The sequence below is a fragment of the Rhamphochromis longiceps genome, linkage group LG16 (genome assembly GCF_057381845.1).
Source record: "Rhamphochromis longiceps isolate RC_006_pf linkage group LG16, R_longiceps_female_GT1.1, whole genome shotgun sequence".
NCBI lineage: Eukaryota > Metazoa > Chordata > Actinopteri > Cichliformes > Cichlidae > Rhamphochromis > Rhamphochromis longiceps.
The window spans coordinates 15,393,717-15,409,848 of NC_140572.1; the positions used below are offsets into that span (position 1 = coordinate 15,393,717).

Sequence of the window (16,132 nt, forward strand, 5' to 3'; positions counted from 1 at the left end):
TGTTTTACTTTTGTAAATCCATAACAACTCAAAGGAACTGAAAGAAAAAATGTCAGGACTGTTTTGTGATTATTCATGTGTTAATTATTAGCTTGACTAATCTCAAAATAAACAGAAAATGTAACTCTAAGAAAATTAATGAAGAGTCCAATGACTGTAAAACCACAAACAGGACCATCTATCAGGCACTGTCACTGGTGTGAAATTCACCAGTGTTCTCTCACCTGAAGAAAACTCTGAAAGGATTCTGGTGGTATTTTGGCAGCATTGGGCCTCCCTGAAAGGGTCTCTCTTGATATAGTCTTACCTGGACCCCTGAGACCAGAATGTAAAGAGAAAAAAAATACACAATTTATTAACAATAAATGTTACAAAATTTTGTTTTGTGAACACTAAAACTAAAAATGGTGGAGCAAATAAAATATCTTTAAAATAACATGTGCTGGATATGTTGTTTTTGTGTGTTCTGTTGGCCTACCCTGTCCTCACGGGATCTGTGATCATGCGGCAGATGGTGAAAGAGGCCTCAAAGACCCCATTGTTTTCGATGGTGAAGCTTTGGCTTTTCTTGTTGCCATAGATCAGAGGACCAAAGTTCAAGTCGGATGAAGGTGTGATCTTGTATCTGAAGAGAGACGAACATAAAACACCAAAAACAAAAAAACAACTACTAAGCTGCTTCATATGAACAAAATAAGAGGCTGGAAATGAGATGAAAGAAACACAGTTTTTCAAATTCTATACTATAATACGATAATACAATAATGTTTCTGCACTATTAATAAATAATATATTAATAGTGCAGAATTAGTGAGAGCGTGAATCGGCCTTCACCTGGTGAAAACAGATCGGGCTGAAACCCTGATCGCCACGATAGCTACAGTTTCTCCTCCTGTCCCAATGCTCGGTTCAATCACCTGCAAAAGATTAGCTCACTCAGTGTCAGCTATCAATTATTTAAATCTTTTAAATAAAGTTTTTACTTTTTATGGATCGAACCTGGCAAGGCAGGATAGGTTGGTCTTTAATGAACACTTCCACATCAGGTTTGAAGAGGATGTTCACTGTTGCGGGCTTGTTGGGCATCAGACTACCACACTGAGGAGACACTTTGAAAATGGAGTTTAGGTCTGGCTGCGCTGGGTCTGTCTGCTCAACATTAAACCTTGTGATAAGAGAACAATAAAATTAAATGACCGTTCCATGAAAACCTTTATATGAATAAAATATTGCAAAAACTATCAGTTTAAACTCACTTGTAAGATACTTCATATTTTCCTTGGTTTTTCAATCTGAGTGACAGTCTGACATCCTCAAAGACTCTGATGGTTCCAAAATTAAGACAGCCATCTGACATAGAAACATGAGCATGTAGTACATTATTGGTGGTTATTATATCCTGCCACCCACTCAGTCAGTCATTTTGCAGTGCTATCTGTTAATGGTCCTTAGCTGCGTTAGATGCCAGTTCTCTGTGACAAAAATATTTCCTCATGATAAAAAGGCAGCTCTACTTAATTTTCATTATTTAAGGAAATATAAATGTATATAACAATGTCTGTATGATGGATTTTCAGTTACTGTAACATCCTTGTTACATTTTTTCAACTTAAATATCATTTTTATGTGACTCCTTCTTTTGCATAAAATGTGGAGAATGGAAGTGCAGGTTCAAAATGGTCAAAATCGGATTGTTTACTGCATTTAAATCAATAAAAGGCCCACATTCACTTTCACATTTAAACGAAAAGCTGTTTCATTTGTACCTGGACTGATTTCCAGGTCCACGTCATAGGCTTCGGCAGTAACCTGAATATTTTCAGTGTATACAACACCTAGGATTTTCTCCACATCGGCTACCTGGAAAAAAACCCACATGATGCACTTCTGTGTGTATAACATGTCTATAATATATTCATTTATTTCATGTTATTTATTAACTACAGCATGAGTACTGCTCTGGTTGTACTCTACCTCCAGACGCAAGATTCTCTTAATATTGAGTGGCCTTCGGGCTCTGAAGCACAAGCTCAAAGGGAAAGAAGAGTTAGGTGAGATGATGCCCTGATCTTGTGGCACAGTGAACTCATCACCCAACTCTTCCACACCCTGCAATCTCCAGGACACTGGCAGAGCTGTCTTATTATACATCATAATGCTGCGGCTGTCCCTCCTGGGCAGGATAAAAAAGGTTGGGTGAAGAGAGAGAAATCCCAAATTATCCACTGTGGCATATTTTATCATTGAAGCTCCTTTCTTTTGAGAAAATTCTTCATGGTTTTTTTTTTTTTCAAATTCACTTTTGAATCTGTAAACTGAGCAATAGTTATCCGTGTTCCCTGAATTACTGCGGTATATGTTGGTACCTGTGCAGCAAAATCCTGTCAAAGTGCAAATGCTTGCTTTCCAACTCCAACTCTGGCCGAACGCCCCAGCACGAAAGCTCAATGACCACAAGCTCAGGATTGTCTTTGATCTGGCAAATCAAGCCGTCCTTCATTTGTCCTACTTTTGTTGGGTACGACCAAAGCGTCAACTCCTTGTAGGGTGGAAAAGTATTTAAATGTAAGTAGAGAAAGTAGAGTAAAATTATCAGACAGCATTAGTGCTATTCTACCTGTTTCTGGTTCGGTTTGAGGGTCATGGCTGGGGGGTCCAACAGATATGTGGTGGCCTGCGTATCATGCTTGAAACTGAATTGGACCTCAGCCTCCAGACATGAGTTATTGTGAATCACCAGCTTCTCTGAGTTCTCGGGGTACCTGTTTTCCTTGTATCTAGAAAACACACACGTGAATCTGTAAATACAAAGAAAGCCACAACCACATGAAACCATTTATAGCCATCGTTCTGCCTCTCACCTGTCTCTGGTCTTGCCACAGAGCAAAGGTCCAAACTCAAAGTATCCAGGTTTAATTACATAGGTCTTCAGAAGCCCCTCTTTAGTTTGAGTGACTTTCTTACTGTGGGGAAACACAGTCCTGTGGAAATCACACACAAAAAGTCAGACTATTAAAAAGCTTCAAACTTAATTCATCTGTGAAAAATAGATCTAGATTTTTACAAAGTGAGGCAGAACACAACACGCCAACTACAACCTCCCCGTTTGCAGTTATTTCACTACATTAGTTCATCACACTACGCAGACTGACATGTAATCACTGCTGATGGAAGGATAAGTAGAAACTCCTCTGCAGATGAGCTGGTTGAGTCTCCGGGTCCCGACTATCTCAAAGTTGAAGGTATGTTTAAAAGTTCCTGGTGACTCTGAGTAGAACCAGATCTTGAGTACCACCTCACCGCCAGCTGGCACAACCCAGCGAAATGCTGTCAGACTAAATGCATACAAGCACACATTCAGACAAGCAGCACCAACAACAAATTAAAAAACACTAATGAACATTAGTGATTCTGCAGTACGTCTTACATATGGCTGCGTTTTTGTTCCAAGCTTGCTTGATGTTCTTCCTGGTCAGTGTCCTCGGGGTGGAAGGAGGCATGCGAACGTGACCCGAGACGCTCTGGTCCCTGTGCTTTTGTTTTGGCGGAAGTCTGTTTCTTGCTCCTGTGAATCTCTCGGCCCGTTTTATCCTTGTCCTTCGCCACTGTGCTGTCCTTAATGGTGGCCTTGCCATGACCTTTAGAGCCTGTTGCCTCTTCCTTTACAAAAACAGCAGACAAACAGTGTTCTGACTTAAAAACCTAAAATTTCATGCTTTTAACACCAAAATAAGCTTGTGTGGGTTAAATGGACATGAGGTCCATGTTGCTTGTGTTTCAGATTTTGCCTCAAATTAAGAATGATTTTTTTTGTTTAGACATTACCGATAACTTTAAAACGGATGCTTGCAGCTCGTCCTCTTTCTTGTCCTTGTCCTTTTCATCCAGCCCTGAAGGAACCAGGAAGGTGAAACAGGTCTGTTCTAGTTTAGCTTGCTCTCGTTTTTTGGGAAAAGGAACGACAGAGAAGGTGACAGAAGGAGGGATTGGAGGGCCACTAGGACCTATCCCTAAATCATCCAACACCTAATGAGACCAAAGCAGAAAAGAAAATAGATTAGGAATTCATCTTAAACTTATGAAAGAATAATTTCATTTTCAACAGAAACATAATTAATAATTTTATAAAAATGAAAGATCTGTGAAATGATGCTATACCTCATCTAGGGCAGGCAAAGAGCTGCTTATGATGCTCATGTAGTCTTTTTCTGTTACATTTAACACAATATATGGAATGTCCAGAGGAGATGCCTTGTCGTCTGCCTTCTCTGCTTCTGACAGTCCTGCTATTTGACTGTGCAAAGGTGATATGAGCTTGTTACTGACTCTCCTGCTCTTCTTATCAGCAGAGGACTGTGTAGATGGAAAAAATATTTTGGATTCAAACAAGGATAAAGAATTATAGCACACCTTTCCAATTTTCCAAGCAGTCTTACATTTAAGTTAAAAAAAAAAAAGGAGGGATTGGAGGGCCACCTGGTGGAGGACCACCAGGTGTGTTGGCCAGCTAACACACCTGCTTCTCTGTTGTAACTTCAGCTGACCCTAAAGCATCTTCAGTGGGGAGTGGGACCAACAACAATCCCCGGCGCCGGTCCCAGTGCTGCAGGATATGCTCCACCAGGGCTTGGCTCTCCTCGTATTGACAGAACTTAGACTGCAGGTTCTCCACCCGGGACTGAATGGGGGTATGGTGAGCAATGGAGAATGAAGGAATGGTGGCACTTGAATGGTTAGTAGGCAATGATGTGAGTCTGTTAACCTCTAATGTAGAACATAATGTGCACCAGAACAGGTTAGGTTTACAGCATAAGTTACCAAGGTGAGTACGAAGCATCTGAATGAGAAGTATGGAAACCCAGGATTGGACCCAAAGTTACTTGGACTAAATCCTGCTTTGTAATACAGGCCTCAGATTTTATGTTATTGACTTAACAAAGAGCCCTTAAATGGCATATTTGTACAAACCTTCCCAGCAGGTAAGCCCTGTCTTCTTGCTCTGTCTTTTTGATTCCTCTCCCCTGCTTGTTTTCCATCTTTCAACTCTTTTTCTTCTCCTGCACTCTTCACATTTACAGTTTCTGTATTCTGGCAACAACACATGATTCATGTTGGATATAAAAGCAAAATTAAATACTTTAATGTAATTAGATCCTGTGCAGAATGCAAGACACTGGATTGCAGAGTAAATCATTAATTCTTCATTGAGTGGTTTTAAAAACTAAAGTAAGAGAAGCTGAAGATTTCACAGCACACATAGTAACAGATAGGCCTACAAGAAGTACTTTTGTTTCTTGAATCCCTTTTTTCTCAAATTAAAATCAAGTAAGTATTCAAAACATACTTGAAAAAAATCAGACATGTTGTTAAAATAGTAAGATTTATTATTTATTATTCCATCATTCCTCATATCTGATTTGTTGTATAACATTACACAATCTTATGAAATAATGTATCCCAAACATGCAGTATAAAAACTCCAGTAAGTTACAAAGTAGGTAATTAGTCTGCTATACATATCTACCATTTTAAATAATGCACTGGGGTTGAGTGTGTTGACATCGTTGCTAAGCTTAATTTACCTTGTCTATCTCCAGTGTGTCTGTGGGTTGAGGAGAACCTGTGGTTCCTTCTGTCTGCTTCTGTGGATCATCGGCCTCTTTGCTATGATGCTCTGTAGGAATAATGACCAGACGTCACTCAGTAACTGATTATGCTGCACTCTATAAACCGTTTCATTTTTTGCTCTATATTACATTTTATAAAATATTACATGTTTTTTTTACACTTGTCTGCACCTTCATTTAGATGACATTGCTCTCTTGTGTCCCCTAATTGCTCTTTGGAGTCGTTAACAGAAGACGCCCTTAGCACATTCAATGCCCCTGTTGACTACAGAGGAAAGGGGAGAAATTAATTCAGTGCTCTAATTTTTCTCTGTATTTGCTGGTCTTCAGACTGGATACAGACCTGCTTTACCCCCAGCAAGCTCTTCTTCCTTGATGGTTCTTTAATGTCCTTCTTTCCACCCACCTCTTTTAACCTTTGGTTCTCTTCCTGTTGCCTCTTTTCTTCCAGCTCTTTCGCCATCTGCTCCCTTACACACAAGTGAATTGTTTTTAGTTACCTTCATTTGAACTTGAATATATTCCTGGTATTTGAGTGAAACTGTGCATGCTCAGCATAAATAAAACTGTGCACAATATTCCTGGATGTAGAAGGAAGCAAGAAGTAGTTTCAAGTCTCTATATTTATGATCCCTATGAGGGCTTTTATTACATGGTAGATATAGTAAATCTAAGTCTATAACTGGTTTAAGAAGAAAATGAATGACATCAAATACCTCAAAATGTGGTTATAGTGGCTTATGCCATATTCTAAACCATTATTGATATAAATGTTAAAGCACATATTATGTATTGATTATTTATTACTGACATACTGACATGAAAGAGATTAAACAGTTGCTGCAGATTTGTCAGCTGCATATCTGATTCGGCTTTCACTCCAAAGCTGCTATATTGGATAGAGACTGTGTGACTAGGAAAGTTATTTGAGTAAAATAAAATGAATTTCATGGAGACCATCAAGAAACCAGTTTGAGACGCTCTATGATCTGTGACATGGTGTGTTATCCTGCTGGAAACAGCCCTCAGCAGATGTGGTCACTGTGGTCATAAAGGGATGGACATGGACAGCTACAGCAATCAGAAAGGCTTGTGTGTGCGTGGTGTTTAAACAATGCTCAGCTGGTACTTAGGGAACAAGAGAAAATACCCCTGATACCATTACACCACCGTCAGCCTGAACTCTTGATACAAGGCAGGACGGACCTGATTTTTCTACATACCTTGGGTTGTAATAAGTGGTTATCTGAATTATTGTTGTCTTCCTATCAGCTTGAAGCAGTTTGGACATTCTCCTCTGACCTCTGGCATCAACAAGGCATTTTCACCCAGAGAACTGAGCCTCACTAGGCATGTTGATCATACCATTGATGACTGTGTCCATTTCATCAAGCTAAAACATCAGTTTTGACTTTGTGCAGTTTGGTAAAACTAGAAATTAAAACCTCACTGAAAAAAATAAATATTGTCAATACCTGAACTTCTGCTGTCGGAATTCCTCTCTGTGTTTTTTGTTGATGCGCTCCTTCACCTCCTGTGGCAGAGCATTATACTCCTCCTCATCCATGTCCTGCAGCCATTGTTCCTCCTTGGCAGCTTTCTCCTTCTGCAGAGCCTCTGAAACACACACACACACAGTTTTGGTCATTTATCCAATTCAATACATAAACGTGACAACTATAAGTTCTGTTCACAGGTATAAGAATTTCTGTCTGTAAATATTTTACCTTCAGCTTCGCTTTGAGCTCTTTCCCGTGCCTTCAGGGCTGTATAAGAGTCAGATAAGTTGACCAAATAGATGTGTTTGCGGTTACTTAAGGCCTTGAGAACAACCTGCAGAGTGCTCGCTGGAACCCGAGTGTACGCTGAGTCCAGGCCATCAATCACTATTCCACGATAACAATCGCTTAACTGTAATCACAACGTAAGCACCAACATTAGAGAGAATTACAAAATAACTAGAGAAACATGAGAGAAAACATTCCTTATTTGTGCCAATTTATTGCACAGCACTGGCTAAGAGTTATTCAGTTTGCACTTTTCTGTATATACACACCATGTAATACCTCACCTGAAATCTTTCTGCTAGGATATCAACCAGTAAATGTTCAGGCAACAGACTCCTCAGTGTGGTCACATCTCCTCCCTGAAGCAAAATCACACTAAATAAATTGGTTTTCTATGAGTAACAATTACTCTGTATTCACAGTTTATACAATAGTTTTGTATAGAGGTGTAAAGGAAATGAAATTTAAATGAATTATTTAACTGCAAATCAAGGACCAGACCACCAATTCATAGAGAAAAGAAATACATTAAAACAGAAAGAAAAAGTAAAAACAAACAAAATAAAGTCCTGTGAAAAGCTCAAAGACAACAGATACGGAGATACTTTGAGAAAATGTACCAGACAATGGACAATGTGTTGATTTTCAGTCATCAGGGGAGCCTTGGAGTCATTTTCACTACTGTTGTCCTCACAGTTGTTGGCTGTATTTAGTATAAAAGGCGATGAATCTGGATCGGAGGCTTCAAGAGGTGCTGTGGGTCCTGATCCAGACGTTTCCTCAATGACCAGACCTGGTAGCAGGTGGGTAATTTTTAGTTACTCTTCTGCTATGGTATCCAGCCTTACTGTAAAAGATCTGAAATATCTCTAAGGATGGGGGTAAGCTTCATTTAATTTACGGCAGAGGATACAGTAAGTGTAGGTTCTAATGGTTTAGTCCCAAGGAAATTTTCATTTTTAGACCATTTTCTAAATTCTGATGAGTTTTTATACTGCCGTGTACATTTTCTTCATCACTTTGTAGTACAACTATTAATATGTGTTTAGCTAAATGAAAAAACAAACAAAACAGTTTAATAAAAATCAACAATCACATATAGAGAAGGTTTACTCTTCTGTCCTCTTTGTGTTTGCCTGGTTGCAGATGTGAGAGTCAGGCTATAAAGAGTTGGTATTGCTGCCTGATATCAGGCTATTTTTTGTGTCTTTTGTTTTGACCTGTTCACACCAACGATAAATTCATAATTTAATTTCAGTTTTCTAACCATATTAAAACCTTTCTGATTTTAAAACATGTATCTGTGTTTTGGGACGGTTTTTAAAGATGATGCTTTTTTCAGACCATGCAATAAACTGGCAATCTGCCCCTCTTTTCCTTTGACAGCTGAATCACGCTGCAGCCCAGCTCTTAACCGTTTACTTAAAACTGAAAATGACCAGTTAAAGGTGTTATTCATTTTTCCATCACAAGCTGCTTTCTAGCTTCCAGCTTACCAGCTTCCTTAGCATTTTTCTGAGCATGCTCTGTAGCAGCAAAGTCAAAGAGTTGTCTTGCTGTCAGGCTAACTGGTGAAGTGCCATTTAAAAGCATATCTGTAACCACATCATCAACACAGAGGCACGCTGCTCCATACCGAAGTGCCAGAGCAGCTGCTCTGCTGCTCTTATCTGAAAAAAAAAAAGAGACACACACACACATACACACACACACCTTTTATATCAAGTTAACTGACTCTAGCAGGGGATGATTGTTTTATACACTATCGTTATTTAAATTCTTTCATTGCAGAATGTGTTTTTAAACCTGTCAGTGGGGCTCCATATACGATAATAGCAATGCCTCTGCAGTTGCGTCCAATCAGAGCCTCAGGTGACAGGTCAACACCCATATGTCGGGCAACTGCTCTGCAGATAGGGGTCATCTCGAACTGTCTTAGACTCTCGCTGCTCGCCAATCTGGTCAATTCTGAGAAAACTGAATTTGAATTTAAATGTTAATTTTATAAGCAAAATAATGTTTGCAAAGAAAATTACACAAGTCTGAAAATTGATGGCATTTTTTTATGAACTGCTAGATGAGAAGTGAAACATCTTAAAGGACATTACAAAGAAGTGCTGTTGCTTTCAACTCAAGGTGATCATAGCCTGGATGACTGAGAACCAACAAAGAAGAAACTTGCTGTACTTACACATTTCAGGTGGTTTCACACCTGTAGTTCTAATTTCTGGGTGGTCTTCATCTAGTTTAGGCTTATTTTTTCCTCCCTGTGTGTCTTCATTTTGATCGTCATGACCCGTACCTGCCTTCAGCTCTGGGGCACACAGATCGATTAAAAGTGACATTATGACAGACATTAAAACAAATATGTGCTGACATAACTGTGTGTATATTATCAATAGCTGCTTAGGTATCTTTAAAGATACCTTCGTCTTTCATCTTGGAGCAATACTCCTTGTAATAGTCCAGCAGTTCTGAGGGAAGCCCTTCTCCCGGGACACGTGGAGGAAGTAGTAACACACTGTTGTCTTTATAATCCTGCATCAAACGCAGAATCTGCATGTGACCATGAGAAGAGAGGGCAGTTAAAAACCCAGAAAAAAATGTCTTATTAGAGACACCACATAATGCAAAAGACAAAAACAGATCATTTAATTCAGGAAAGCTGTGTGAGATTAACTGTAGTGAAAAAATTGCATTGCACAGCATTTCTACTTTGTCTCTTTCTCTGATGCCTTTTTAATCATGCCATATTTTACCAATGAAAGGAAATCACATAATCTCTTCATATTACTACACCACTTGTAGCCTTGCCTTTAAAAATCATGCACTTCATTTTAAAGTAAATTTGCAACAATATTTCTGAAACTTTAGGAAAAAAGTGCTACCTCTTCTTCCTGGAGATACTGTGTGTCAAACTCCAGGGAGTAAAACTCAATGGGGAAAGAACAGGGGTTTTTCACTGTAACCTCAGCTTCAACATCAGTGCTGGCAGGGAGACATGGGCCCAGCTCGAGTACCGAAGGGCAGAACTCGAGATGTGGATCCTCACCCTGACCCTGAGCTGTGATGAACACCTCCTGGGTGCTGTCAGTGACTCGCACCACTAGCCGTCTGTTGTAAGGACACTGAAAGACAAATAGAGCAAAACAGTAGGTCTTTTGTCATATTTTATATCACGTTCTCTTGCTACTTTTTCATGATTAAGCAGTATGATGTTATGCTACTAATTATATCTAACAGTTATTGTTCTAATATTAAAAGCAGTTCACCCCATCAGCAGGCTTGAACTTTATGTGGACATTGACCCGTTCACCAGGGGACAGCACACCAGAGGAGGGAAACATCTCAAACACCACTGGAGGTGGACGCTGCTCCTGCAAGGCTTTTTTACGCTTGTAGAGGGGCAGGAACTTATCGATCTGAGTGAGAACAAGAACAAATGCAGGCATCACATTTATTGTATTTCTCTCTATCTGATATCTTTCTTGGCACGACACAGATGGCCTGTGGATTCCATTTTTTATATTATCCACAAAATAACAACAGTCATACCTTTTTAAAAGGCTTAACCTCCTCAGCTATGCTCCAGTGACACGGCACAGACTCATGGTTCAGCAGCTGTATTGTCTTCATCTGTTGGGTTATAAAGAAATTCTTACATTTTGCACAACAATATGTCATTAAATATAATGACATCGCATTACTGCAAGTTAAAACTGGTTTCAATTAATGAGATTTACTCATGCCTTTAGAATACCAAAGGTTCGAATGTATAGGTCTGACAATTCACTGATTTACCGGAACTGTCTGTATGTAATTTTCAAAACGCCCCATAAACTTGAAGCAGTCAAACATATTCCTGGATGGAGTAGAGCTTGAATTAGCTCCAGAATTTAAATATCTTGGGGTCATTCTAGACCCAACATTATCCTTCAAGAGTCACATAAATAAAGTGTCCCAGGTACTTAAATTTAATAATCGAAATTTTAATCATATACGTAATAATTTAAATATGAATGTTGCAAAAACTTATTTTTACTCAATGATCATCTCTCATATCGACTATTGTTTGACGTCCTGGTCACTTGCTTGTCCAACAACACTTAAAACTATTGAAAACATTTATAAAAGAAGTTTAAAACTACTTGACAAAAAACCAACTTCCCACCACCACTGTCATGTGTTAAAAAAACATAAATTACATGAACTTCAATAACTTAGTGAAACTTAAAAGAGTGTGTTTAATATATAAAATCTTACACTCCCTTGCTCCACCACCACTAAAGCAGTTCATTAGGCATAAAGAAAGCTCAGACAGGACCACTCAAGCTACAATCTGAGGAGACTTGTTTATACCCTACAGACGGACAGCATTTGGGCAGAACGTCCTCTCTGTTAAGGGAGGCCATCTGTGGAACAGTCTTCCTCAACCAGTTAGAGAATGCTCTACACTCAGTTTGTTTAAGGCAAAGGTTAAAAACTGGTTATGGACAAATCAAGTGTGTGATCATGTATGAGTTGTATAGTTTTAATGTTTTATTTGGGAACAGAATGGTGTGTATGTGTAAGTTTGGTGATGGAGTTTTTATTATGAATGATGAATTTTTATGAATTATTATGTCTATTTTTTATGCTTAAGGATAACAGATGGAAATTAGCCCTTGGCTATAATCTGGTATGTTTACATTCATGTCATTTTTTTTTTTTACATTTATGTTCATTAACATGCACTGTCCTAAATAAATAAAATTTAAAAAAATAAATAAATAAATTTCTTGGTAACTATATGTAGGAGGGCACCACAGTGAGCCCAGTTAGAGCTCTGTGCTTGACAGCTGTGCCTACCTGCTGTTCAAAACTGTTAATTGTGAGGAACAGCCAATCAGAAGAAACTTAAAGGAAGAACTGGTAAAAAAAAAAAGGCAAATTTAAAATAAAAGATGATGTGAAAGGCTGCACCATGGCCCAGTAATGATAACTAAGGACTGTGAATTATATAAAGATGCTCAAGTCCAAGAAAAGAAATATAGAGATGAGAAATTTGCAAATGTGGTTAGCTTTGAATAATAGATTTTACTGTAATTGCATATATTTTTTTCATCTCAGTGGAACACACTGCAATTCTTTTTTTTTTTTTTTTTTTTGTGTGTCCCATTTGGATCTTTAGCATCAGAATTGTTGTCTTAAGGCCACAATGTAATTCAAACATGTTTGAACCCATTAATGTTTTCAAAACAAACACTAACAAAAGTAGCAGACCCAGTATATTTGTTAAATACATAAAAATAACCACTTTCATTAACTGTTAATAACTGTTTTATACACACATCATCTACTTACTGTATTTTAGTATCTGTTCTAACTCAGTCAGGATCTATTATCTCTTAGTCAATGTTTTGGAGAAAAATATGCCTTCCTTCGCATTCTTAAGTCAGTCATGCATGTTGTAAATGTTTTCAGGTTTTTCTGTCTGTTTCAGCCAGCCTAAGGATTAAGCACCTGTACCTGGCGGAACCATTTCTGATTTTCACTGATCATTGAAACAAAAAGATTCTTGTCTCGACTGATTTTTTAAGTTGCACATCAGCTCAATTTATGTTCACCTGGTTAAAATGAATTAAGTATTGTTTTTCAAAATGCAATAATTTTTAAGCCTAGAAAACTTAAATTACACAAAGATGTTTTTATCACTTAAGAAATATTTCTAGGTTAAGTACCATTGTATCATGCTCTAAACTGGAAATTGTTATCCATGCATTTATTAGTTCTATGTTTGAACCCTATGTTTCTCTATTTAGTTCTTGTCTATTTAGGTTCCTCCCATGTCTGTGTGTCCCCACTACATTGTCCATAGTGTCATGTCTTCGGTGTATGAGTCTGTCGTGTACCCTGTGTTTAGGTCTTCCTCATCCTTTGTGTCTGAGTTATGTTCCTCCTCCCTCTCTCTCGTGTTCCCTCACTCCCTCTCTCTGGCTCTCATGTCTGCCTTACCTCGACCCTTGTGTCAAGCTCGCGTGTCCCAGTCTACGTCTCCCTATGTTTCCTTTTTTGTTTTGACAGTCTCATGTTCCCTGTTCAGTGTGTTTAGTTTTGTTTGTGGGGTCATGTTCATTTCAGCTGTGTTCCCCATGTGTTTCCACTCTCCTCGTCACCTCTCTGTGTATTTAGTGAGTTTTCTGTCATTTGTTGTCAGGTCACCTGCTTTCCATGTTTCATGTTCCAGGTATTCATGTTCCTCGTGTCCAGATTTTTCCATGGCCGTGTTCAGGGTTTTTCCATGTTTAATTCTAGTTTACTCAGTTTAGGTTATTGTTTAGTTTCATACCTTGCCCTTTGTTTAGTATTTTTTCCATCAGCTATATTAAACAGCTCGGTTTTTGTTAAAACCAAATTACGTTCCACGCTTCGTTTTGTCTGCGTTTGGGTCCACTATTCACACTCCACACAGTCAGCAAGCACAGACTGTGACATCTGGTTATGACTTTTAGAGCTCTTAATGGTCAAGCACCAGCTTAAATCATTAAACTTTTGCAGCAATACGTCCCCAAGAGGTCCCTGAGGTCTTCTGATAAGGACACAGTTACTGTACATCATACAAGCTGAAAACTAAAGGACACAGCGCTTTTGCCAGAATGGGCCACAGACGCTGGAAGTCTCTCCCTTTAAGTTTTAGATCTGTGGACTCAGTGGTCTCTTATAAAAAAAAAAAACCCAACTCATCTTTCTGATTTGCATTTAGTTACCTCGTTCTTTATTCTGATTTTGTTTTTAAATTTTTATTGTTTTTTTGTGAAGCACTTTGTGATCTTTGTCTTGAAAGGTGCTATATTTGAATGAAAGTACCCACTGGTTCTCTGTATCATCTGACTGTGGATGGTTATATGATTCTACCTACATCTTTTAGTCCAATCACAAATGAAGAAAATAAATTCAATTTATACACAAAGTATATAAAAGATGGATTAAAAAGATGAAACATGAGTTAAAGTTGTGAATTTGGTTTTTGTATGCAATGGAATAACAGTAGAGCTTAAAAACAAAAAACAAAAAACGCAGACAGAGAGTTAATATAAATATTTGAGCCTTATTTATACACTTAGATGGTGAAACTGAATCGCTATTATCGTTTGCTTGATTTTTGTAATAATTTTGTATACACTACAAATATTGTTTGTACTCTTTTTTTTGTATTGTTTTAATAAGCCTAATAAGCCTTTTTGCTTATTATGGTGGAATTAGAAGAAAGAATGGGGGAAATGTGCTGTGCCTTGGAAAATATTTTCAAGGCACAGCAATTTTTGACTTACTAAGTATTTCAAATTAAATATTAGACGAGAAAGGAATAGGAAGAGAAAAGAACTTTCACAGAGTCATCATCCATTGTTATCATGGTGTACCTGACACATGCCACACTGCAGAGTGTCAAATTGAATCGTATCACTGGAAACTGTGACAGCTGGCATGGTTACCACTGCACACAGTCGCACTTGCACCGTTGGACCACCTGCGACCTGTAACAGCAAAGAAAATCCTCTTAGATCCAAAATGACTTATAGAGGGAGAGTGAAAAGACACAAATTTAGTTTGTGGACATGTACAGGTGTAAGCCTGTGTATACCTGGATTGGGAGAATAGCACTCGTATAACCCAAATCCAGGTTGACTCCTTGTGGGTCAAATTTAATTGTGAAACTCTTCGTCTCATCACGGGGTTGGTTCTTCATGCTTTCAAAGTCTACTGTGAAACCTGTGAGGAACCAAAAAGAGTCATAAATTATTTTAAAATCATTTAAATTAAAGAGAAATTTTAAAAAAATGATACTTGAGGTGAATACTTAAATTCACCACTGTGTACAAAAGCTTTAGACATGAAGATGGTTTCAAAACTGCTACAAATCTACATTTTCTATTATCTTCTTTCAGAACACCCTAAGCTAGAAAAAAACAACTATAAGAAATCAATACTTGATGCTGCTTTAAAGCAGCGCCAGTTGTCTTAAATACACTTCCAAACATATCCTTATTCCATCCATCCATCCATCCATCCATCCAATCATCCATCCATCCATCCATCATCCATTCTCTTCTGCTTATCCTTGTCAAGGTTGCAGGGGGGCTGGAGAGCCTATCCCAGCTACCACAGGATGAGAGGCAGGGTACACCCTGGACAGGTTCCCAGCCTGATGCAGGGCTAATACAGAGAGACAGACAACCATTCACACTCACATTCACACCTACGGACAATTTAGATTCACCAATGAACCTGACCCCACTAATCCTTATTTCAAGCATTTTAAAAAACACAGGTTGTCTTTGCCTGCGATGATGACCTAAAAAAGTAGGAGGACATTATATTACCTGTGTCCCCAAGATGTTTGTTAGTGGGATGGAAAGACACAGGTATTGATCCATTATTGCTGACCTTCACAGCACGACTCACGACTTTGCCAGGAATGACAAAACCAAAATCCAGAATGTACTCTGGGAGTTGGAACCTGGGAAAAAGATTTAAATAATAAGAATAAAACACTGGGCACAAACAAGCATGTTAGCAATATAACTTATTGTTATAGACTAAAGTCTGTAAAAATGTTTAGAATATATGTATTATAATTTTACTAAATATAAGTTTGCTTTGTATACTGAACTGAAGTATCTTATACATTATATTATAGATTTGTGGACTTTCAATGAGATATAATGACATCGTATCAAG

General features: G+C 38.2%; 1 protein-coding gene across 1 annotated transcript in view; it reads right to left on the reverse strand.

The window, feature by feature from the left end:
* LOC146650810 (axonemal central pair apparatus protein HYDIN-like) overlaps window positions 1–16,132 on the reverse strand; it is a 54,245-nt gene that overhangs the window by 19,313 nt on the left and 18,800 nt on the right. The window contains exons 31-63 of the mRNA XM_085384706.1: window positions 15,775–15,911; window positions 15,036–15,163; window positions 14,815–14,928; window positions 10,970–11,050; window positions 10,687–10,836; window positions 10,303–10,542; window positions 9,841–9,970; window positions 9,606–9,728; window positions 9,221–9,391; window positions 8,911–9,084; window positions 8,035–8,207; window positions 7,699–7,773; window positions 7,355–7,538; window positions 7,103–7,244; window positions 5,971–6,097; window positions 5,799–5,892; window positions 5,583–5,674; window positions 4,969–5,088; window positions 4,517–4,678; window positions 4,159–4,353; window positions 3,826–4,026; window positions 3,428–3,660; window positions 3,153–3,335; window positions 2,862–2,981; window positions 2,618–2,777; window positions 2,367–2,539; window positions 1,975–2,173; window positions 1,767–1,860; window positions 1,257–1,350; window positions 1,000–1,165; window positions 835–917; window positions 479–625; window positions 225–315 (exon numbers count right to left, since the gene is read on the reverse strand). Of these exons, the coding sequence (XP_085240832.1) occupies window positions 225–315; window positions 479–625; window positions 835–917; window positions 1,000–1,165; window positions 1,257–1,350; window positions 1,767–1,860; window positions 1,975–2,173; window positions 2,367–2,539; window positions 2,618–2,777; window positions 2,862–2,981; window positions 3,153–3,335; window positions 3,428–3,660; window positions 3,826–4,026; window positions 4,159–4,353; window positions 4,517–4,678; window positions 4,969–5,088; window positions 5,583–5,674; window positions 5,799–5,892; window positions 5,971–6,097; window positions 7,103–7,244; window positions 7,355–7,538; window positions 7,699–7,773; window positions 8,035–8,207; window positions 8,911–9,084; window positions 9,221–9,391; window positions 9,606–9,728; window positions 9,841–9,970; window positions 10,303–10,542; window positions 10,687–10,836; window positions 10,970–11,050; window positions 14,815–14,928; window positions 15,036–15,163; window positions 15,775–15,911 (4,756 nt within the window). The remainder of the gene's footprint in view (window positions 1–224; window positions 316–478; window positions 626–834; window positions 918–999; window positions 1,166–1,256; window positions 1,351–1,766; window positions 1,861–1,974; window positions 2,174–2,366; window positions 2,540–2,617; window positions 2,778–2,861; window positions 2,982–3,152; window positions 3,336–3,427; window positions 3,661–3,825; window positions 4,027–4,158; window positions 4,354–4,516; window positions 4,679–4,968; window positions 5,089–5,582; window positions 5,675–5,798; window positions 5,893–5,970; window positions 6,098–7,102; window positions 7,245–7,354; window positions 7,539–7,698; window positions 7,774–8,034; window positions 8,208–8,910; window positions 9,085–9,220; window positions 9,392–9,605; window positions 9,729–9,840; window positions 9,971–10,302; window positions 10,543–10,686; window positions 10,837–10,969; window positions 11,051–14,814; window positions 14,929–15,035; window positions 15,164–15,774; window positions 15,912–16,132) is intronic.